Raw genomic sequence first — 20,218 nt, 5'->3', positions numbered from 1 at the left:
AAGCTCTGCGTTTTTCAAATAAGCCAGCAGCTACTGTAGCAGTTTTCTTCTGCGCTGAAAACCAGCGCTCTGTGTTTTTTCTGCCCTCGGTGCTGAGCGTTGAAAGTTGAATCAGCTCCGCTCATCAATGTCAGTTCTCACACGGCCATCCAATCACAGTGGAGGAGGGGTGGGACATTACCACAGCAACCAACCGGCGCACAGCTGAAGTATCAAAGCTACCAAAGCGCTCAGCTAACGAAAGCTGGCACTCATCTGGCATTCGGTGTTCTCCAGGCGTTTTAGCAGCGTTTAAAAGTTTTGGTGTGCACAGCCCTTTAATATACTTATATTTATTAAAACCCCAATTTCGACCAAAATTGACATCTATACTTTCTTTTGCATCTAGCTCAAAATTATATTGTGCGCATTCTGACTCATTTTGCCAGCATGGGTCATAAATGTATAAAAGGTATCATTGGATAAACCATTTACATGTGATGCATACACAACTGTTATTGTACATTAGCTGAATTATGTATTCTGTAAAAATATTACTCCTACCTAAACATACAAAAACATCTCATTGCAGTGCTGATACTTTTAGTGGTGGTTTCCCAGACAGGGCTTATCCTAATCCCTGACTAAAATGCCGGTTTAAGCTGTCTTTATTTAAAAACATATTGCACTGATATATCTTAACATATATAAATGCCATTCCTTTGTCTCAATATGTACTCCAATATTGTTTTTCTGTAAGGTATGTTTGCTACTTAAATGTCCTTATATAACTAATGCCTAGTCCTGGATAAATCTAAACCCTGTCTGGGAAACTGTCCATTAAAGTCATTATAAAAGTCATATTTAAACATTTAAGTCCATCAAAAACTTGACATTCTTGACTCCTGCAGTAGGTTTGATGGATTGCCATAATTAAGTTGCGTTTTTTTTCACATTCGTCTTTTGCACAGCGTCCATAACCAACACAGTTTATTTAACGAATTCCCTTAAAAGTGTTAACAAAAAGAGACTTGTGTAGTAAAATGTACCATTTGTGGACTGAAGCCAGTCTCTCCATCATTTTCCACCCATTTTTTTTTTAAGGTGTGCTTTGATGTGGTTTAAACCTTCAAATCGTATTATGCTCAATGTAAGTGTGAATGCTCTGCATCACGCAGAGAAGATGGGCTATGGACTGAGACTCAGGACATGTGTTGTTGATAGGGAGAAATTCGACAGTTTTGGCACCGTCTCCTTTTCTATCAACTCCTCCTGACAGCCTCAAAGGTGAGGAGCTGTTGCTGCAGACTAACGCTGAAAATATGTGTTGACTGGGACTACTATTTATGGCATTTTTACATGCTTGAAAGACCATTTTAAAATTTTAACGTTGGCATGGGTTTTTTATAGGAGGCTTGAATTTATTTACACAATTGATCTCGCTTTCCAAGAGCAGAAACTGCAAACACGAGAGCCTTGCAAATTAAACGAGCTCAAAATTCGCTAAACGCTGTTCCAAATTTTCCTCGGGGCTTGTGTTGAAGATTTTACTGCTGTAAACACATAGTCAACCATTTTCCTGGCCGAAGATTAAATAGCCTTGTACTTTTCGATTACTCTTTAAAAATCACCTTTATCAGGGAAATGCCGTTTGCTTCCAAGAATCATTTAAAGAGTGCAGCTCAGCTACATACAGTACAAGATTTCCTGTTGACTTGATTTTATTTTAGCCCGCGAGTAACTGACACCCCTTGTCTTGTTCCTTTAAGGGCCTTTTTTATTTTGAAATAATCTGGGCAGAACAGAGCCCAGTTCAAAGTGCACCGGAGGAGGTGTCGGTTTCAAAGGGAGTGCCGCACGATCAATATGTGAGATATGTTAATTCGGCAAAGCTTCGTCCTGTCCTTGATGTATGCTAGAGTTACAGGCAGGCAGCTGGGACGTTCAGGGTGGACAGTGGAAGCGAGGTCTTGTGCCAACCCCCTGGAAACATACCACAGATCATCTTCAGCGTCTTCCACAGAACCTTGTGTTTGTCTTGACAGCTCAGCGTGCAGAAAAGCCATTAAGCGGCTTTCAAGCTGGCACTGAGGAGAATAGATGCCAGCTTGTCTTTGTCATTTCAAAAGGATGCTTTATGGATGTGTTTTCCAGTTACATGGCCAAGTTTCTCGAGCACTTGGTTCCACCGCTAAATTAGTGTACAAACATCAGAGCTTTGGATTCGGGATGGGACGTCTTTATCTCTCCCAGCATGACACAGAAGAGGCTTTCTTGTCCCTGAAAGCTTCTTTGAATGGGCTGTGGTGCGGGCATACGGTTGTCTCCGCTTTTCCTCCTGCAACTCGTGGTGCGAAGATTCCACGTTATTGATGATCAGCAGTTCATCTGTACCGACAGAAAGTCAGAAATTGTTCAGCCTCTATATTTCGCAGCGTATAAATGAAGTGTGAACATGATATAAAGCAGATGCTAAATGCAGACATGAGAAGAATGTGGAGTCCAACTGGTGTGCTGTGCTGAGGTTGACAAAGATTAAACTGGACTCAATTTACTACGGATACGCCATTGAAGCACCGACCACACATTTTATGCTTATTTTACAAAGGAGTATATAATAATTATAATAATATTGCTTTATTGTCAAGTAATAAAAGGTCATTTAAAAACATAAGGGATGCCGAAGTTTCAGTACTAAAGAATGTGAACGTTAAATGTAAATGTACTTAAAAGTATTAGTAAATATTACCATAATGAATTTAGCTAGATGTTAGCTTGCACATAAATGCAAACCATGTGCAACAATAGCGTGTTATTAAGACACCACAATTTAATGATCTGTTAGTGTGTCTAAATAATAGTGTACTAGGGCTGGGCGGTATATTCTGTTACCTCAAAATAAAACTTCAGGCCGTACAGATTTTTCTATTTCGTGTATTATGTGTAATGTAAATAAGTGGGCGTGGCCAACTCTGCACTCCCACATGTTAGACTGTGTGTGACAGAGAAACGGGAAATAATCCACTCATAGCAAATGAAAGAGTAATTTGCTGAAATTTAATCTCCGTCTCCATTTTGGCAGTGCATCATCGCGCGTCACTCGCAGATAACCGAAAATGGGTAAAAAGGTGGTTCGTGGGTGAAGCTGAGGTGGCTGGTTGCTAAAACCATGCCCGCCTAGCTCGACTCTAGTGACAGCAGTGGCAGCTCAACTGTCACTCAAGTGGCCACGCCCTAATTTATGCAGAAGTTTAAGTAAGGGATAATGTAGAGGCAGCCGGTAGTTATCGGGAAATAAGCCCCGACAGTGTGGTCAGGACCCGACGCGAAGCGGAGGGTCTTGTATCACACTGAAGGGGCTTATTTCCCGATAACTACCGGCTGACTCTACATTATCCCGCTTATTACATGGCTACTTGTCACATAAGAAAAAAAAACTGGACATGAATATGAATTTGAAACATTTTATTGGCATATTTGTTTTAAATTAACATTTTTATCCTTCCGCGAAACTTTGCACAGATGCATAAAATGATCGTATACCTTATTAAGATCCTCTGCTTCATACTTGTCTCCATTTTTTCTCTTTTAGCCAGTCTTTGAGAAGTTTTAATGCCCATTCTGTATTTTTTTGTGTGTTGGCTTCGTAGCTGTCATGCTCTATTTTGTCAAGTTCAGTCTCAGTAAGCTCTCTGTGTCTTGTCGTGGTTGTCCAGTGTTTGTCACAAGATGGCGCCAAACAAACAGTAATCTTTATTGGCGCGGAGCGATCTTACCCGTAAAAGTAGTACCGGCTAGGCGTTATTATTTTGGAGCGGTTATTATTCGAAAAGAACGAACCTGCAAATGTCTCAACTGACCAATCAGAATCAAGCATTCCAGAGAGCCGTGTAATAAGGCTTAATATCATTTAAACGGATGAGTTACAAAAAAATTCACCCCTCTCACAGTTGTCATTAAGGGCAAAATTAGCAATAAAGACCAAAAACACTTTTTGTACCAGACTGTAAACATATTATTTTCTACTGTAAAGTTGGACATTTTAACATGGGGGTCTATGGGAATTGACTCCCTTTTGGAGCCCGCCTCAATTGGCCGGTCGATGAATTGCAGTTTAAGTCACTTCCGTATTGGCTTCATCAGAGAGATCGGAAGGTTGCCCCTTAGACAAAACTCGTGTTTATATCAGTAATGTGTGCGGAGCTGGAGCAATGTAGTTTGACGCGCTGTTTGCTCATCTTTGATCAAAAAGACGAGAAAGAGACGCAGCGGTTAATGTGCAAGAGAGTACCTCAAAACAGACTTCATGATCATTACCTCAAAGCACCTGTCATATTTATAATCTCTATATCTAAAGATCTCATATACAGGTATTTTTCCTGTGGGTTGTGAATATTTTTTTATGTAATGTATGCATAAATACAAAATACAATGCATTCTATATCTTCAATAGTCTACAAAATAAATAACTGATTTAAAAACAAGATTTTGTCAGTCAAGACTTGCCTTTTGTTATCTTTAGTGCATTTACTTAACTCTAACTTAAAGGGATACTTCACCGATTTAGCATTCAGCTTTGTATCTGTAGAAACCCGGCAGTATTACTGAATGACCATGTTTCCCTCCCTCATTTCCCCCTGAGAGGAGAGATATCTGCATTTTGGTTCTGCAAAAAAGTCCTCCGATGATGTAATATGACGATTTTTGCATCATCGGAGGACTTTTTTGCAGAACCAAAATGCAGATATCTCTCCTCTCAGGGGGAAATGATGGAGGGAAACATGGTCATTCAGTAATACTGCCGGGTTTCTACAGATACAAAGCTGAATGCTAAATCGGTGAAGTATCCCTTTAAACTTATATATTTTTTTTAAACTGTAGTGAGCATTTAGTTACAAGCTAATTAGTGAGTTGCAAATTTCTGCAAATTTGGATATTCCAAAAACAATATAAACATAAAGCTGAAAACATATATATACTGTGAAATATATCGTTACCGTGAAATAAAATGATCATTTCGTGAAATTGATTTTTGGTCATACCGCCCACCCCTAGTTTGTGTACTTCCCCATTAGCAGTGAAGAAAAATTGATGAAAATCGATGAAAATTAAATTGATGGCCAAATCACAGCTTTGTTTTCTCCATGTTGAGTGTCTTCATGCAGTGTTGCCCCCTAGTGATAGTTGAGGTGGAATGGCATTCTATCATACTATACCTACTAGAAATGCAGTATGCTGTATGTATACTAAGCAAAGCTTTCCAAGTTTTTGAATGCATTACTGTTTCAATGCTTTAGACTTTCCATTTTAAAATAAAAGATCGAAAACTAGGACATTGTTGTGCAAAATTGGAATAAAAGAGTAACATATTAAAACAAAATAATATTTATTATGGAAATATCTTGTCAAATTTGAATAGTTTAAAACTTAAACTGATCAGTTCTCCAGGAAGAACAGGGATCGGTGCACAAGACCCTTAGCGCTCCGTGTTCTCCCCCACCACACAACACAAGCTGTACAGCAGGTTTCCCTTTATCCCATCACAGGTGGCCACAATTACCACTGAGCCCACCAATCGTATGCCATCATCCCCTGTTGTTACAAGCCGTACTAGAGCTCTGCACACGTTTAAACCGAACAAATGCATACATCTTGACACACACACACGCACAGAAATGAAGGTTGAGTTTGCTTTTGAGATTGCAGAGTAATCACAGGAATGGGGCTATATTTGGGGTATGAGGCCCTTTAGTGTTTAAAGCAATGGAAGATTTGTTTTTTTTTTAAGACTCCGGTTCCTAAACATTCTCTCATTTGCCATTTATGCTTTACTTCAGATCTAAGAAAAACTCTTTATTCAGTGTTCTGTTTCAATTTTGCACAGTTGCCTTGCTTTTTAAATGATTAAGTCGTGAATAAACTGTGTTTGACAATGTACAAAGTTTTTACAAAAAAAGTTTGCAAATCTCATTGGCTTTGCATAGGTAGCTATAAGGTTTAATTGAGAGCAATAGAGATTATTCAGTATTTAGTTTCCCCATATTGTATTATACTATACACTGATTTGCCAAGATAGCAAAGTCTACTATTAACAGTATTAACTATTTAACCCTTAAATACATATCTTGGGTCTTTAGAGACCTGTAATGTCATTAGTGCATACTTCTAACATTGTATTTTTACTTATTTTGTCTGTTTAATAGCAAATTAAATGTCAAAATGTAACACAGCATGCTTTATTTTATCATTTTGTAATTGTTAATGAAGTTTTAGGACAGTTTTATACAAATTAGGAGATCGTTGGTAACTTGGTAGATATACATTCGCTACAGACCCACATATGTAATATTTGTTTTGATTGGCAAAACCTCAATGCATTTAAGGGTTAATATGAACTGAAACTTCAAGGTCTTCCAATACCAAATTGTTGATTTTTATATATTAGCTCAGCTGATACATACGTAAAGCACAACTGAGACATCCATTCTACTATAAAAAAAGAGCAAGCTTTGTGCAATAAAGGTTTTCCTCCGTGTATCTGTGACAGTTCCCCATTGTTTTGTTATTTTGGCTTTCGGTTACATATTTAATAACACATACTCGTATTGCTCAGGTAGGCCTTTACTTTTCTCTTCATCATGTGAAACCCCTGAGGGTAGACGTAGTCTCTGCCAGAGTCTTTGCTTTTCCCTCTGCTCCGGTAATCCTTAAAAGAGAAACGGAAGCAGTTAATGCAAGGGTCAGTCCTCAACTTGGAGAAAGAAGGCCTCACAAAATCTGCTCGCTGCTCCACAGCTGGAGTACGGATTCAGGCGCGGGATCGTTAGGGATTGCGCCAAAGCAGGAATGACTGTAGGTGATCAGGCGGATTCGGTCGATAGGAAGTTGACGTTATGGAACAGTTCGACTTTGGGGTTGCTGGAGCAAATCAGAAAATGATCTCAATAGTCCTTTGTACCTTCCAGAAACTATCCAGATGCTCTTATATAATTTTTAACCACATTCGAAAATGGCTGAAGGCAATCATTAAAAATAAAAAATAGCTTGGCAAAAAAAACTTTTGGACTACTTTGAGCTAAATCGCTGGCTGTTCAATTATTTCAAAAGGGTCAAATTACATTGTGACACATAAGATGTCACAAATAGTTTTATCACACAAAACTTTATCTTTTGGGAATTGATTGGATTGTAAATAAAAACGATGTGCTTTATTTTAAAGTGAAGCCTGTTTGTACGTTTAGTATGTAGAATATTCTTCTTCTGAAGCATCACCGGCACCTGACGGATGAAACTGAAGTGGCCTTTTTAAGGAGTACCACTTTTTGAAAGAGGACATTTATTTTACACATGTTGTAAGTTCATGTCAGTTTTGATGTTCACTTAATAAAGTTCATGTTATTAATGTTGGCTGAAATATCAGTGACTTTACTGATAGTCCCAGTTTTTGCCTTCCTCTCACCAAAGTAACTCAAGCGAGGTTCTTCTGTAGCCTCAGGTATGCTGTGGCCAAAAGATACATTTGTTGCAACCAAACGTAAATATGCATGACAGGCAGTTAATCTGTCAACCTCCTAATGTTATTCATTCTCGGGTTAGTCTGTAGTCAGTAATGTAGTAACGTCTCTGCTGTGACCACGGCCCATAAATTTTCACAGTTTAGAGCTGGCTGTTAATACAGAGCCGTGTAGCAGCGGAGTTGGTAATGGTTTCCATAAGCCGGTGCTGGAATTCAGTAAATCAAAGCTAAGGTAACGGCTAGCTCCTAGCATTGTTTCCTCTGTCTGCGTTTCGCTCATCAGAAGATCAACTCCAAACCGTCTCCGGTTTCATAGCAGACTTCACCAAAGACACAACGGATGACAGCATAATTATCACGTTGTGTACAGAAACACTGTTTTGCTTTGAGCAAAAGTGGTTGCCTTGCTTTCCGAAAAACACAGAGCGGCAGGGACGTGGCCGTTCAGCTTCATTGATGTAACCATTTGGACTGTTTGACAGCACTGGAGGTCACAAGCAGAACACACAAGCGTAATAAATCTTTGACACCAGAGGGTTTTTGCTACCCCTGACAGACGTGGCACGGCCAAGTTGGACGTTTTATGCTTAGCGAGGGACCGCTGGACGCTGCCAAGATCCACAGAAACTCAGTGTTGGGTCTGCCAGAAAGCAAAGAAGGGCAACTCACCACCCTAAGACCTCACCAATGAACAGTAAAACTGGCCACAAACCTGGTGAAAAATCCAGATTTCCACTGGAAAAGGCCTTTTTTCTCCCGCTGTCTCCAGTGCAGATATGAAAGCAAACACACGGAAGGGTTATGCAAACAGCTCAGTCATATTAAACTTTTTCAAAGTTACGAACACGCCTGGCAGGCCGACGTGTGAAATGCGGCATGCTGCGGTGTCACTTTGCCTTAATGAAAGGGAAACAGAAGTTTGTTTCGTTTTTGAAACCCGACAACCCTCATCCTACCAAGATTTGTTGACTTTCCATGAATCAAACCAGGATTTTCCTCAGGCACCTTTATAGACGTCGTGAAGTTTTGAAGAGCGTGTATGTTTTATGAGCTCACAGAGCGCTCTATATGTTATGGAAGTTAGAAATTTGGCTCTGTGGCAGAACCCAGACCCAAACATGAAGTTTTTGGCGACTACGCTGATGAATGATATTAACATTACACGCTCGTAGTCATTCTGAATCCGCTGTTATCGTGCCAATGAAAACGTACGCAAAACCGTTCCAATGAAAGTTAGCCCAACGTGAACAAAATAGCTATGTGCGGACCGTATTCGGGGGGCTCTGTGAAGGGTAAGAGGAGATCTCGAGCCGTAGTAATTAAGCTGCTAGTCCGGCATAGAGCTGTTTTCCTTTGCCCCAACTGGAAAGTCTCCTGCAGGAGTGTTAAACTGTGTACAATCTCAGATCAAACCGCCCCGCCGACAGCTTCAAAGAACTGACAGGCCTGAAAATGCCAGTCATGTGGTGAGCGGATGAGCAGGGGCTGCAACTGGAGCAGAAGGACCACAGATTTCCAGCAATGATTTTCACGAGACTGTAGGCGGATGGCTTTCATTTCATTAAAAACTCAATAAAATCATCAAAATATAAAGGTTGTGCCTGTTATTATCAATGTTATTCTGACATCGGCGTGTGCTAACTACAGCATTACCGTTTGAAGGTGCTCAGCTACAGTATCGTGTTCGTTCCCATTATCTGATCAAGTGACAGCTGTATATTTATATTTAGGCTTGAAGGTTTGTGTTGATTTAGCTTAGGAAATATAATTACGGTACTACACGTCTACACGTCAGTTAATGCTGATGTTGGAGTATGCAAGGAGCATGCAGATATTTCGACCTGAATATATCACGCTACATTCACTCTCTCTCTCTTTCTCTGTAGATGACTCCAGCGCAGGGAGAGAAGGGGCCAGACCAGCTGGTGAAAGCGAGCACTCCACTGACCTGTCGGGAAAATTGGGTAAGGTGCTACAGTCCTCTGATCCCCTTTGATCTCCTTCATTCCTGGTATTTATAATTGCTGCAAAGCAAGTAACTGAAAATATGCATGCAGCTGCCAAGAGGTTTCATAAGCGGCATAACATGAATTGCAACTTTTATGGTTGCATTGTACTAGAATGTACTTAAACTTGTCCAAGGAAACTGCTACCTGTAAACATTTACAATAAGATATATTAGATATAATAGTGTAACACTTTACATTAATGTTGTATTTGTTAAAGGGGATTTCATGCATTCTGACTTACTTACCATGTTAAAGAGTTGGATTTTCATGTTAAACGTGAGCAAAGTTTTGAAAAACTAGTTGGATATATAACAAAGCATTTCTGTGGCGAATACACTCCTTCTTAATATCATTGGCTTGTTATGTAACAATACTGGAGTTTCCATCCAAATGTGAAGCAGTCTTTTTGAAATTCGCAAAAAAAGAATTAGGTGCGTTTCCATCAAGTTGTTTGAGCGAATAATTGTGGTATTGGTAACCTAGTAAACCAACAAATGAAACAAGACACGCTAAGAAAATGAAGACATGACTGCATTTAGTTACGATTGGGCAACTTATAAATGTACTAGCAGTAGGGATGTCACTTTTGAGAAAAATAAAATTCGAACGGATTTCGAATATCATGCCACGTATCCGAATATATTCGAATATCTAGGCGCCCCCCCACGCGCATCAAAAACCCACCGTAATAGAGATTCAATCACAAAATTATTAACAGTGACAGTCATAAACAGGGTTGTCTGGATTACTTTTTTACTTAATGTTTGAAACAGCAGGTTATTAACTTATGAATAACAAACTTATACATATATTAAAAAAAATGATTCAGAACAGTTACAAACAATAACGTGACAACTTAAATAGCAGCAGGAGTATATAGGCAGACGCAAACGGAATTCGCGCCCGCAGATTTCGGCAGAAAACTCAGCGGAAATCCGTTTACAATACAAATGCTGTTGTTGTTTAATATAAAGTTTACATTGCGTTGTAAAAATGATGAAAGTATCTTCATACATGCTAATTTCATAATGCGAACGTATTAACACAAGCTTTTTATTCTGCTATAATATTTAACACTATAAACAATAATATGTCATTTTATATACAAACTATAATTCTATCTTGACATGCACATGAGGTTCATTTTGGTACAATTTGATTCCCTCTCTTGCGCACAGTTGCCGTCGTCGCTCTCACTCTCAGCCTCCTTCCTATTATGAGGTGTTACTGTAAAAAATGCGCTACACATGGCATTTAAAAAAACGGATGGTTTATTTATAGTTCAAATACGGATATTTCACGTCATGTTCGAATGCATATTCGAATATCGAATAAAAAGTGACAGCCCTACTAGCAGTGCAGCTTGTAACTGCTGAATGCTGTGCAGAGAAGAAGGAATGCAGAATTTGTGATGCAGGCGCTAGCAGCAAGGGCATTGCAATGACGTCGGGCCCCATATATATGGAAAAGACAACATCGGCTGATACAGCTAGACGATCAGTCATGTGGGTTTAATGTTCCTGAAGCTAGAATTAATTCGGCAAATGTGTTCTATCTCCCATTATTGGCATTTACTCTTTCGCAAAAGTCAAAAAACACCTCAAGCCAGCAAGTGTAAAAACTTTTTTGCGAATTAAGGGATTTTTATTCATAATTTGGTGTTTCAACTCATTTCTTATGCAATACTTTAAAAGCAGATTAAATCAGCGTGCAGGAAACCCAGCTTGTGTGTTATGTCAGCTTTAACATAAGTAAATGTATTAGCAAATAAATGCTGAAATCTGAGAATATCATTTACTTTAAGTTCATCTACTCCGTGTCTACACTTGACGCAAGTGGCACGTCAAGTTTTCGCATCTGGTGTAGAGATGGTGTAAAATGAGTAACACATACGTTATGCATTATTTACTTTGCACCTTTTTAAATGCAATCTGGAGTGAAAAGTGTCTCAAGTCGAAAACAGCGTTTTCTAATCTATCTCGTTTGGAAAGTGTTTTCAAAAAGTTTAGTTTTGTTGCCCAAATGAACAAAAAAGAAGAGCTGGTGTAGTGTTGTAGTATATTAGTACACTAATAGTGGTTTGTTGTTACGCTGGTGTTTGGTTGCAAAATTGTGGATATATAGAGTTAGCATTACCGTATGTAGTTAGTTAGTTGGACTCAAAGACTTGAGGATAAATTGAAGAGCCGCATGGTCCTAACCAATATGACATCAGTATGTGTACTGGAAGAGGGTCAGTGGTCCAGTATTGATGCACTCTTGGTCGTATTGAAAAACGAGAACCTAGCTAAATGGAAAACAGCCTTTCCCTGATTGTTTAAACAGCACATCGGTCAGTCACAGCCATTTGTTTTCTCATCAAACCCTCATCTCAGCAAACATGTGGCTGAATCATCCCAGACACTGACCGGTAGCCCTATGGTCCAAGAATGGACAGAACCAACCTGAGGTCACCAGAGTTCATACGCATTTTAATTCGTGATGAAGTGAATCCACCTCTAACCTGTCCCTACACTCACCATCACAGAGCGAAAGCACCCCATACAAAAACATATGAAATTAGTCGTAAAAATTCATTCGAATTAGCCACTTCACAAATCGCCATGAGTTTGTGTTGACAGTACCCATGTTACTTTCTGTGGCCAAATGCTCTGTAAAGTCACACACTCCTTCCTCTCGAGCCCAATGTTTGCTTTGGTAATTGCGTTTGACGTGCCAAAGAGTCGGCTATTTATGTGAAGTGTCTAAGGGTTGGGGTGGAGAGGTCAATCCCTTTCCTTCAGATGCTGCAATCTGATGAGATATCAGAGCAGCGCTGAACTCACAGAGGCCTGACCTGCTTGTTTATAAACTGGATTTACAATACACATGTGGATTAAACAATTATTCACACTTGTAATTTTAATAGGAACTGGTTACCGGGTTTAAAGACTGGGTCTTCTTTTGCGTAGACAACCAGTCATAAACTGTGTCATGTATCGCAGAGTTTAACACCGTTTGCTTTTGGTGATAAGGAGATTTGGTAATATTTATGTAGTATGCTACAAAACTTAAAACAACCAAAGGAGATTTCTACAGATGGACAAAGCAGTAAAACGGGTTACTTGTTGCATATTGTACTTGTCAAATCTATGTTAGTAACATACATAAATAAAAATATTAACCATGAGAATGTTACTGATTAATTAGTAGATAAAGTAAAATATGCAGTGTGAAATGTGAAGCAATGTTTGTAGTCTTAATTATAGGATTAACAATGACCTTGAATTAACAATATTGGGTGTGTAAAGCATATTAGTTCACTCTTGTATTTCGCTTTTGCAGTGTTTGTTTTGAGTAGGATTGGCTTGTTAGCTAAATTGCTGACTATTGTACTAAACCAGTGACTAAATGCAATGCTAAATCAACATTTTAATAAAAACAGACCACTAAACATAAGCCTGACTGAGTAAGATCATGTCAAAGATTGAAATCAGTGTGAAATCAAACTTTGATGCTTCTAATCGCATCATTAGATTATGAGACCTTCTGAGAAGGTTCACAGATTGAACCAATAATTTTAAGAAAACATATATATTAAGAATTTATATATAATATAAATTATATATAAATATATAAATACATGTAAATATTTCTTAAACATACATGCATGTCTGTGTATTTATATATACATAATTATTACACACAAAATTATTATTAAACACAAAAACTATTATTCTGCAAACAATTAGTTGCGATTAATCGTTATGCAGCCCTAAATAAATGTACATAAAATCATTCGTGTACAGACAGTACAGCCCATCTTAATATCAAGCTGTCATAAATTAAACATTTAAATTAAATTTGATCCACAAGAGCCACATGTCAATTGTCAAAATATAAATATTATACTTTATACCATGGGCCTGTTAAATGCTTTATTCTGATTGGCTGAGAAATGTTCCATGGGGATCATTATTTTTCTCGCACACCAAACCTTTTAAATGTCTTTAAAAAAGGAACCAGAGCAATGTTTGTGGTAATCGTGGCATAAGCGAAATAATTGACTCCGGTCCTTTGAATTATTAGAAAATAATGCACACTGCTTCGCGTCGTGCCACATTACCACCTTGGTTGTGTATTCTTTTCTAATAATTCAATGGCCTGTTGTCAATTATTCTTTACGTATATCAAAATTTAAAGGAATAGTCTACTCTTTTGCCATATTAAACTATGTTATTACCTCAACCTAGACAAATTAATACATACCTATCTTTTTTCAATGCGTGCATTGTACAGCATGTTATGAATGTGTTAGCATTTAGCCTAGCCCCATTCATTCCTATGGTACCAAAAAAAGTTTTATTTTGTGGCACCATACTTACTAGTATAACTCCTCATGTAACAGTCTTTAAATAGGGAAAACACGGAAGTGTTTGGTGGCTTCCCTGTTTGGTACCATAGGAATGAATGGGGCTAGGCTAAATGCTAACACATTCATAACACACTGTACAGAGCACGCATTGAAAAAAGAAAGGTATGTATTAATTCATCTAAGTTGAGGTAATAACATAGATTAATATGGAAAAAGGGTAGACTATTCCTTAAATAGAAAAAATTTAAATTAACTTTAATGGACAAGCGGAAATATAAAAGTCTAATCCAGAAGCGTGAATGATCTTTGCGGCGTAATTCAATCTGACACGCTCATTTCGAGAGCTTACATGTGGTTTGAGATACTGTAAGAGACATCTGTGAACATATTAGTATAGTAAAGTAAAAACTATTTTTAAAAATACATTTTTACATCAATATATACAGTACTATGCAAAAGTATTAGGCCACCACCACCAGACTTGTTGTTTTAGAAGTTTTAATGTCCATCCATATTTATTTTTCATTCTTTTTTGTTAAGATACAAACAGAAGATACAGGAAATATGTACAAAAAAATTAAAATTAAATTTGTTTAGGCATCGTCTGTGTTTAGTGTGACCTCTCTTGGCACGAAACACATCTTGAGCGTTTTTGAACAGAATGAAGTAAAAAAAATTCTTTAAAATTTGAAATTAGGATTTAATTTTCTTTAGGCTTTTTTAGGCTATTGCTCAAGTGAAGGGGAGTTTACCCTAAAAACTTGACACATCAGTTTACATTTTTATACAGTTTTTAATACTACGTATTTTCTGTATTTTCTGGATGTATTCTATAGAGACTGAGAACCAATTATATATGATCACTATAACATTGCAAAAATATCTGGCATGGTGGCCTAAGACTTTTGCACAGTACTCTATGTAAACCTGTATGTTTCACTCCCTGACCTGTGGTGTATATTATTCAGAGTGCAGAACTCAGCAGTGTTTAATGGGAGCCTGACCTGCTTGTGTTTCTGCTGTGAAGCATCACAGTCATAATGACTTCTAGTGGGAGACCCTTTGTTCGCCATTGTGTTTGCTTTTGCTGTGTTTGTTCAGAGTCTACTGTGAGCGGTCAGCGGGGAACTACAGTATTATAGAGTAAAACTACAGCAGGGCCACTGTTTGCTTTGTCAGATTGCCCTCACAGTGTGGTGCTTCCCTGAGTACATTTGCCCACAGAAGAACTTCATGTCAGCTTTATCATGGTTTATTTTCATTGTAATGTTGTCGGTGTTATGTCAATTACCGTGGACATATGATGAGTTAATCTGACCAGTCTTCACTGTTTATTTAAAGTCTACACTTTAGAAACCATTATGCATGGTATGCATTTGGGGCCTTCAAAGGGAAACTTTAAACTGTACATGATATGTGTAAATAATTCGATTAATGGTATCCACAATTGCCTCTTTAAATGTAACAATGAAAGTAAAGAAAACAGGGTCATATTTCACCACAAAAATAATAAGAAAAGTACATATATTAAATAATTATATATTAAATAATTTATATAAAATTAAATATGTTTTACAAAAAGTCTTTAAAACTAGTTTTAAAGATTTTTTTATAAAATAAAATTATTTTACAGTGTATAATACAATTAAAACTTATTTTGTAATAGTTAAGTGTAGGGTTACAAATTATCTTACAATGATTATTACACATAACATGAAATTATTATAGCAGTAAATTATGCCTTATTTAAATGCAACTAATCCTAATCCCAACACTATAGTACTGTATAAGTACATGTTGTTAATCATAAGTACTCTGTGTTTAGGTATTATCAGGGTTTCCCGCAGCACTTTTCAGTTCAGGCGGCCCACCTAAGCTGGGAAACCCTACCACCTTAACTAGGTCGTCCAGAAAAAAAATTTGCCGCACAAAAGGCCGTCAAGTGCATCTCGGAGAATAGCCAACAGGGCACGCGCACCACATGGCCGAAATGAGAGAAAGACATGGTCCGTCACTGTCTGGAGGATAACTAGCCAGTTGATAAAACATTTAATTCATTAATAATCTAGTATGTGTTCATTTTCTGTCATAGTTTCTTCAAAATTGAGTTTTATTTGAGTGTTTAAAAAAATATATTTTCATCATGACGCGTACGCCCCGCCCCTCTGATTGCAATGACGCGTACGCCCTGACCCTCTGATTGCCATGCCCCCAGCCCCGCCCACACGCACAACCCTACCACCTTAACTAACACATTTTCTGTGGGAAACCCTGATTATTATATTGTAACAGTGGCACCATAAAATAATGTGTATTGTGGATTTTCATCTACAGATTTTCATTGCTGTACTACAGTCATATTTAATGCAACAAAATAATTTTTTTTATTAAAACTGCTTCTTCTTGTCTTTGTAGTGCGACCCCGCTTCACACAGCCGGCCAAAATGAGAAAGCGCGTGATCGCACGGCCGGTGGGAAGCTCGGTCCGGCTGAAGTGCACCGCAAGTGGCAACCCCAGACCGGACATCATCTGGCTGAAGGACAGCAGACCCCTGACGCCCGAAGAGGTGGGAGAGGGCCGAAAGAAAAAGTGGACCCTCAGCCTGAAAAACCTCACGCCGGAGCACAGCGGCAAATACACCTGCCATGTGTCCAACCGCGCTGGAGAGATCAACGCCACCTATAAAGTGGAAGTCATCCGTGAGTCATTCAGCACTTCTCTTTCATGTTCTCCTGGAATGCGATGCACCTTTTGATGACTCACTTATACAGCGTCCATTCTGGCACATGCATCAACAGTTAAAGAGACAGTTTAATGTGATTTCTCTCATAGCTGAGATGCTGTTCAGAGGAGTTTAACAGCTGCTTGGCAGGGCCTCAAAGCATAGTGTTGGGAAGTGTTATCCTGTCTCATGCTTTACAAACAACATCAGCTGCCTTTACAAATGGAAACTTGATGTTGTGAACATAAGGGTTGTTCAGCGAGAAATATCTGTGCCACCAAACCTTACAAATAGCATCTTTTTTATCCTTTTAATATTTACCGAAGATTTCATTCTCCATTAACAAGACTGACACAACTGATAAGAGACATTTCAAGTGATTGTACAAAGAAATATCAGTTAATTTTTCAGCCTGTATATGACTATTAGTAAATAACCTAATCCTTACATTTAGTGGATTGTAAAAAATTTAAAGTTTTTCATTTGGATTGATAATTCACCAGTCAAGTGAATAGCCTACTTTGATGCTGCAAGTTTGCTATCTGCTTCATATTAAGTCTCAACTGTGTCTTGTAACTTGACAACCACAACCCAACAACCCCAAAGGCAGCATACATGTATGGGGGAAGTTCATTAATCTTGCTGTTGTTCTCTAAACTCAAAATATTCAAACAATTTCTATGAAAAGAGGTATAAAGCTAAACTGCAGACCTGTCATTCTAATAAATACTGATTATAAGTTTACATTTTCCTATATACATTTTCCTTATTTCATTACAGAGCGCACAAATTCCAAGCCAATCCTGACTGGCACTCATCCAGTAAACACTACTGTAGACTACGGTGGCACGACGTCATTTCAGTGCAAAGTGCGCAGCGACGTCAAGCCAGTGATCCAGTGGTTAAAAAGGGTTGAACCTGGCGACGAGAGCAAATACAACTCTACCATTGAGGTTGGCGACCATCGCTTTGCGGTGTTGCCCGCGGGTGAAGTGTGGTCACGACCAGACGGTTCTTATTTAAACAAGCTACTTATCACCCGGGCTAAGGAAGAAGATGCTGGCATGTATATTTGCCTTGGGGCCAACACCATGGGTTACAGCTTCCGCAGTGCCTTCCTTACTGTTCTGCCTGGTTAGTGAAATTTCTCGTTGCTAATTTCTGTCCTTCTGTGGATTAAAACATTTCCCTAAAGTTGACTTGATAATGGAAAATGGAAATAATAGTTATTCATGCATTCGTTTTAAATCTAAATGATCTCTTTTAGGATTGGCTTTGTTAATGTACATGTGTTATGTATGTTAATTATATCTCTTTTTTGTAATCCAGATCCAAAGCCGCCGTTCTCTCCCATCCCATCTGTGCTGCCTCCCAGTCTGCCATGGCCCGTCATCATCGGTATCCCCGCCGGAGTGGTCTTCATTTTGGGAACCGTCCTGCTTTGGTTCTGCCAGTCTAGGAAGCATTGCTCTTCAGGAGCCATAATCTCAGCCCAAACCTTACCCAACGGTCACCGGCAGCCGCCAAGGGACCGAACCCTTGCGCCTGCCGACAAAGACTGCATTGGCTCCGTCACCTACGAGGAGTACGTAGCCCAGCAACAGCAACAACAGCTTCTGTTGGCCCAAGCTGCTCCCAAAGTCTACCCAAAGATCTATTCAGACATTCACACACACACCCACTCGCACGTAGACGGGAAAATTCACCAGCACCAACACATCCACTACCAATGTTAGCCCTCATGCTTGTGTACGGTACAAGAGCCTTGCTTGTTGGAGTCCTTACACAAACAAGAAACCGGTTCTGGTTCCTTTACAGATCTCTTCACAGTTTTTGGACCCAGTGTGGCAGCTCGTTGGCCAATGTGGGCTAGGGCTGCCTGAAACGAACAAGACAATTGAGCCATGTTGTTTCAGTCGAACCAATCCCTTGTTCTGAATAGGAGCAAAGAGACATTGTGAACCTATGGGTGGAAAAGGGCAAGGCGAACAAACGATGATATGAGTCTTTTGTAAAAGCATTTCTAAAAAAACAACACTGCCAGCAAAGCAAACACTTTTGCGAAATCTGTATGGGACATTGTTCACATACAAAAGTTACTGATTTGAGTGAATGTATTGTCTCCTCAACATGTTTCACTTTTATTTACATGTCTACACCGTTTTTGTAATAAGCCCTTTAACAGATTTTGTGAACGGGGCCAAAGGACTGCTTGGATTAGCACCAGACCTCAGTGAAACTTAGTTTTGCATGCAAAAATCATTTGCAAGTTACAATTAATACAGGTACATCAGTTCTGAATCGGTTCTTTGATACAACTTAATGCATGAGGGCATATGTTTATGTTGTTTTGCATAGTTTGCAGGTATGGTTTGCCTTAATGAGTTTCTTTTAAATAAGACATGATTTAGGTTCAGTCAATCGAAGATCCTGTTTTCTGCCTGATTGTAGCTTTATTCCACTTTATGGAAAAGGAGATTATTCTTGACCTACGGTTATTTAGTAACTAAATATAAGTCGAAGAGATTCGACATTGTAAGTTCTGGCAACGGGTTCCATGTGTTTCTCATTAACTTTCAGGGCGTTCTCTGAATGACCTGAGGTACTGCAGTCCCATAGTTCCTCTATGGCCTTTTCTTTGTGTTGTATTTTCATAAGCTTGACCACTATTATGAAGACTGTGTAGATGCCTTTGACTGCTCGTATATTGGCTCCCCTTTAACCTTTACAGAATAGAGCTGAGTCACAGTTTCAAAAACAAACGTTATCCTGAAACTCTGATGTATTGTGCATTGTCTGTGCATGTGAAGTCTGTGTTTACCGTGATGTTCACGGTAATGGGTCAATGCTGAAAGCACTGCGGCGAGACAGGAATGCACTTAGCCCAAATGTCTGCTTGCTACTTCAGCATCGAGATGTTTTTACATTCATTGTCCCACGTAACTCGATAAAAGAAACCTAGTCGAACGTTAGTTAATTTATTTGCAAGCAATGTTTTTGATTCTTCGAATTGGTTATTATCTAGATGTTTTAAACCAAATAAGAGTATACATAGCATTGTCTTCCTCTTAGCTCCAGTGTAAGCTATGTAGCATATATCAAGTGTTTAATATTTATATGTGATGTTGAGAAAAATAACACTATGGTCGTAATTAGTTATCTTTGTATGGACAATCTTGTACAGTCTGGCCTGTTTTTATGTTAAAAATATATGTTTGTCACACATTAAAGTCATTTTATCATTATTATAACATTAGAGCATTTTTGTTCGTTGAGTATATAAAAATGGTACAGTATGTAGGCCAAAATATTATAACCTCAAAATGTATGTGTTACGGGGGTGGAGGACAAATTAGAGATGATGGATGAATGCAAAGTATCAGGCTTAATAAACTAAAGACAAAGATTAGATGATACACATTAAAGGAATATTCAATTTTCTTAAAAGAATAATCCAGATAATTTACTCACCACCATGTCATTCAAAATGTTGATATCTTTCTTTGTTCAGTCCAGAAGAAATTATGTTTTTTGAGGAAAACATTGCAGGATTTTTCTAATTTTAATGGACTTTAATAGAGCCCAACATTTAATACTTAACTCAACACTTAACAGTTTTTTTCAACGGAGTTTCAAA

General features: G+C 38.5%; 1 protein-coding gene across 1 annotated transcript in view; it reads left to right on the top strand.

The window, feature by feature from the left end:
* The window catches only part of fgfrl1a (fibroblast growth factor receptor like 1a), a 66,654-nt gene extending 46,828 nt beyond the window's left edge, over window positions 1–19,826 (top strand). The window contains exons 4-7 of the mRNA XM_065268021.2: window positions 9,382–9,459; window positions 16,274–16,558; window positions 17,362–17,715; window positions 17,911–19,826. Of these exons, the coding sequence (XP_065124093.1) occupies window positions 9,382–9,459; window positions 16,274–16,558; window positions 17,362–17,715; window positions 17,911–18,317 (1,124 nt within the window). The 3' untranslated portion in view covers window positions 18,318–19,826. The remainder of the gene's footprint in view (window positions 1–9,381; window positions 9,460–16,273; window positions 16,559–17,361; window positions 17,716–17,910) is intronic.
* Window positions 19,827–20,218: the final 392 nt, after the last annotated feature.

Source organism: Paramisgurnus dabryanus, chromosome 16, assembly GCF_030506205.2.
Source record: "Paramisgurnus dabryanus chromosome 16, PD_genome_1.1, whole genome shotgun sequence".
In the NCBI taxonomy this organism is placed as follows: Eukaryota; Metazoa; Chordata; class Actinopteri; order Cypriniformes; family Cobitidae; genus Paramisgurnus; species Paramisgurnus dabryanus.
The sequence above is the reverse complement of the archived record's forward strand: the minus strand, read 5'-3'. Positions and strand labels throughout refer to the sequence as shown.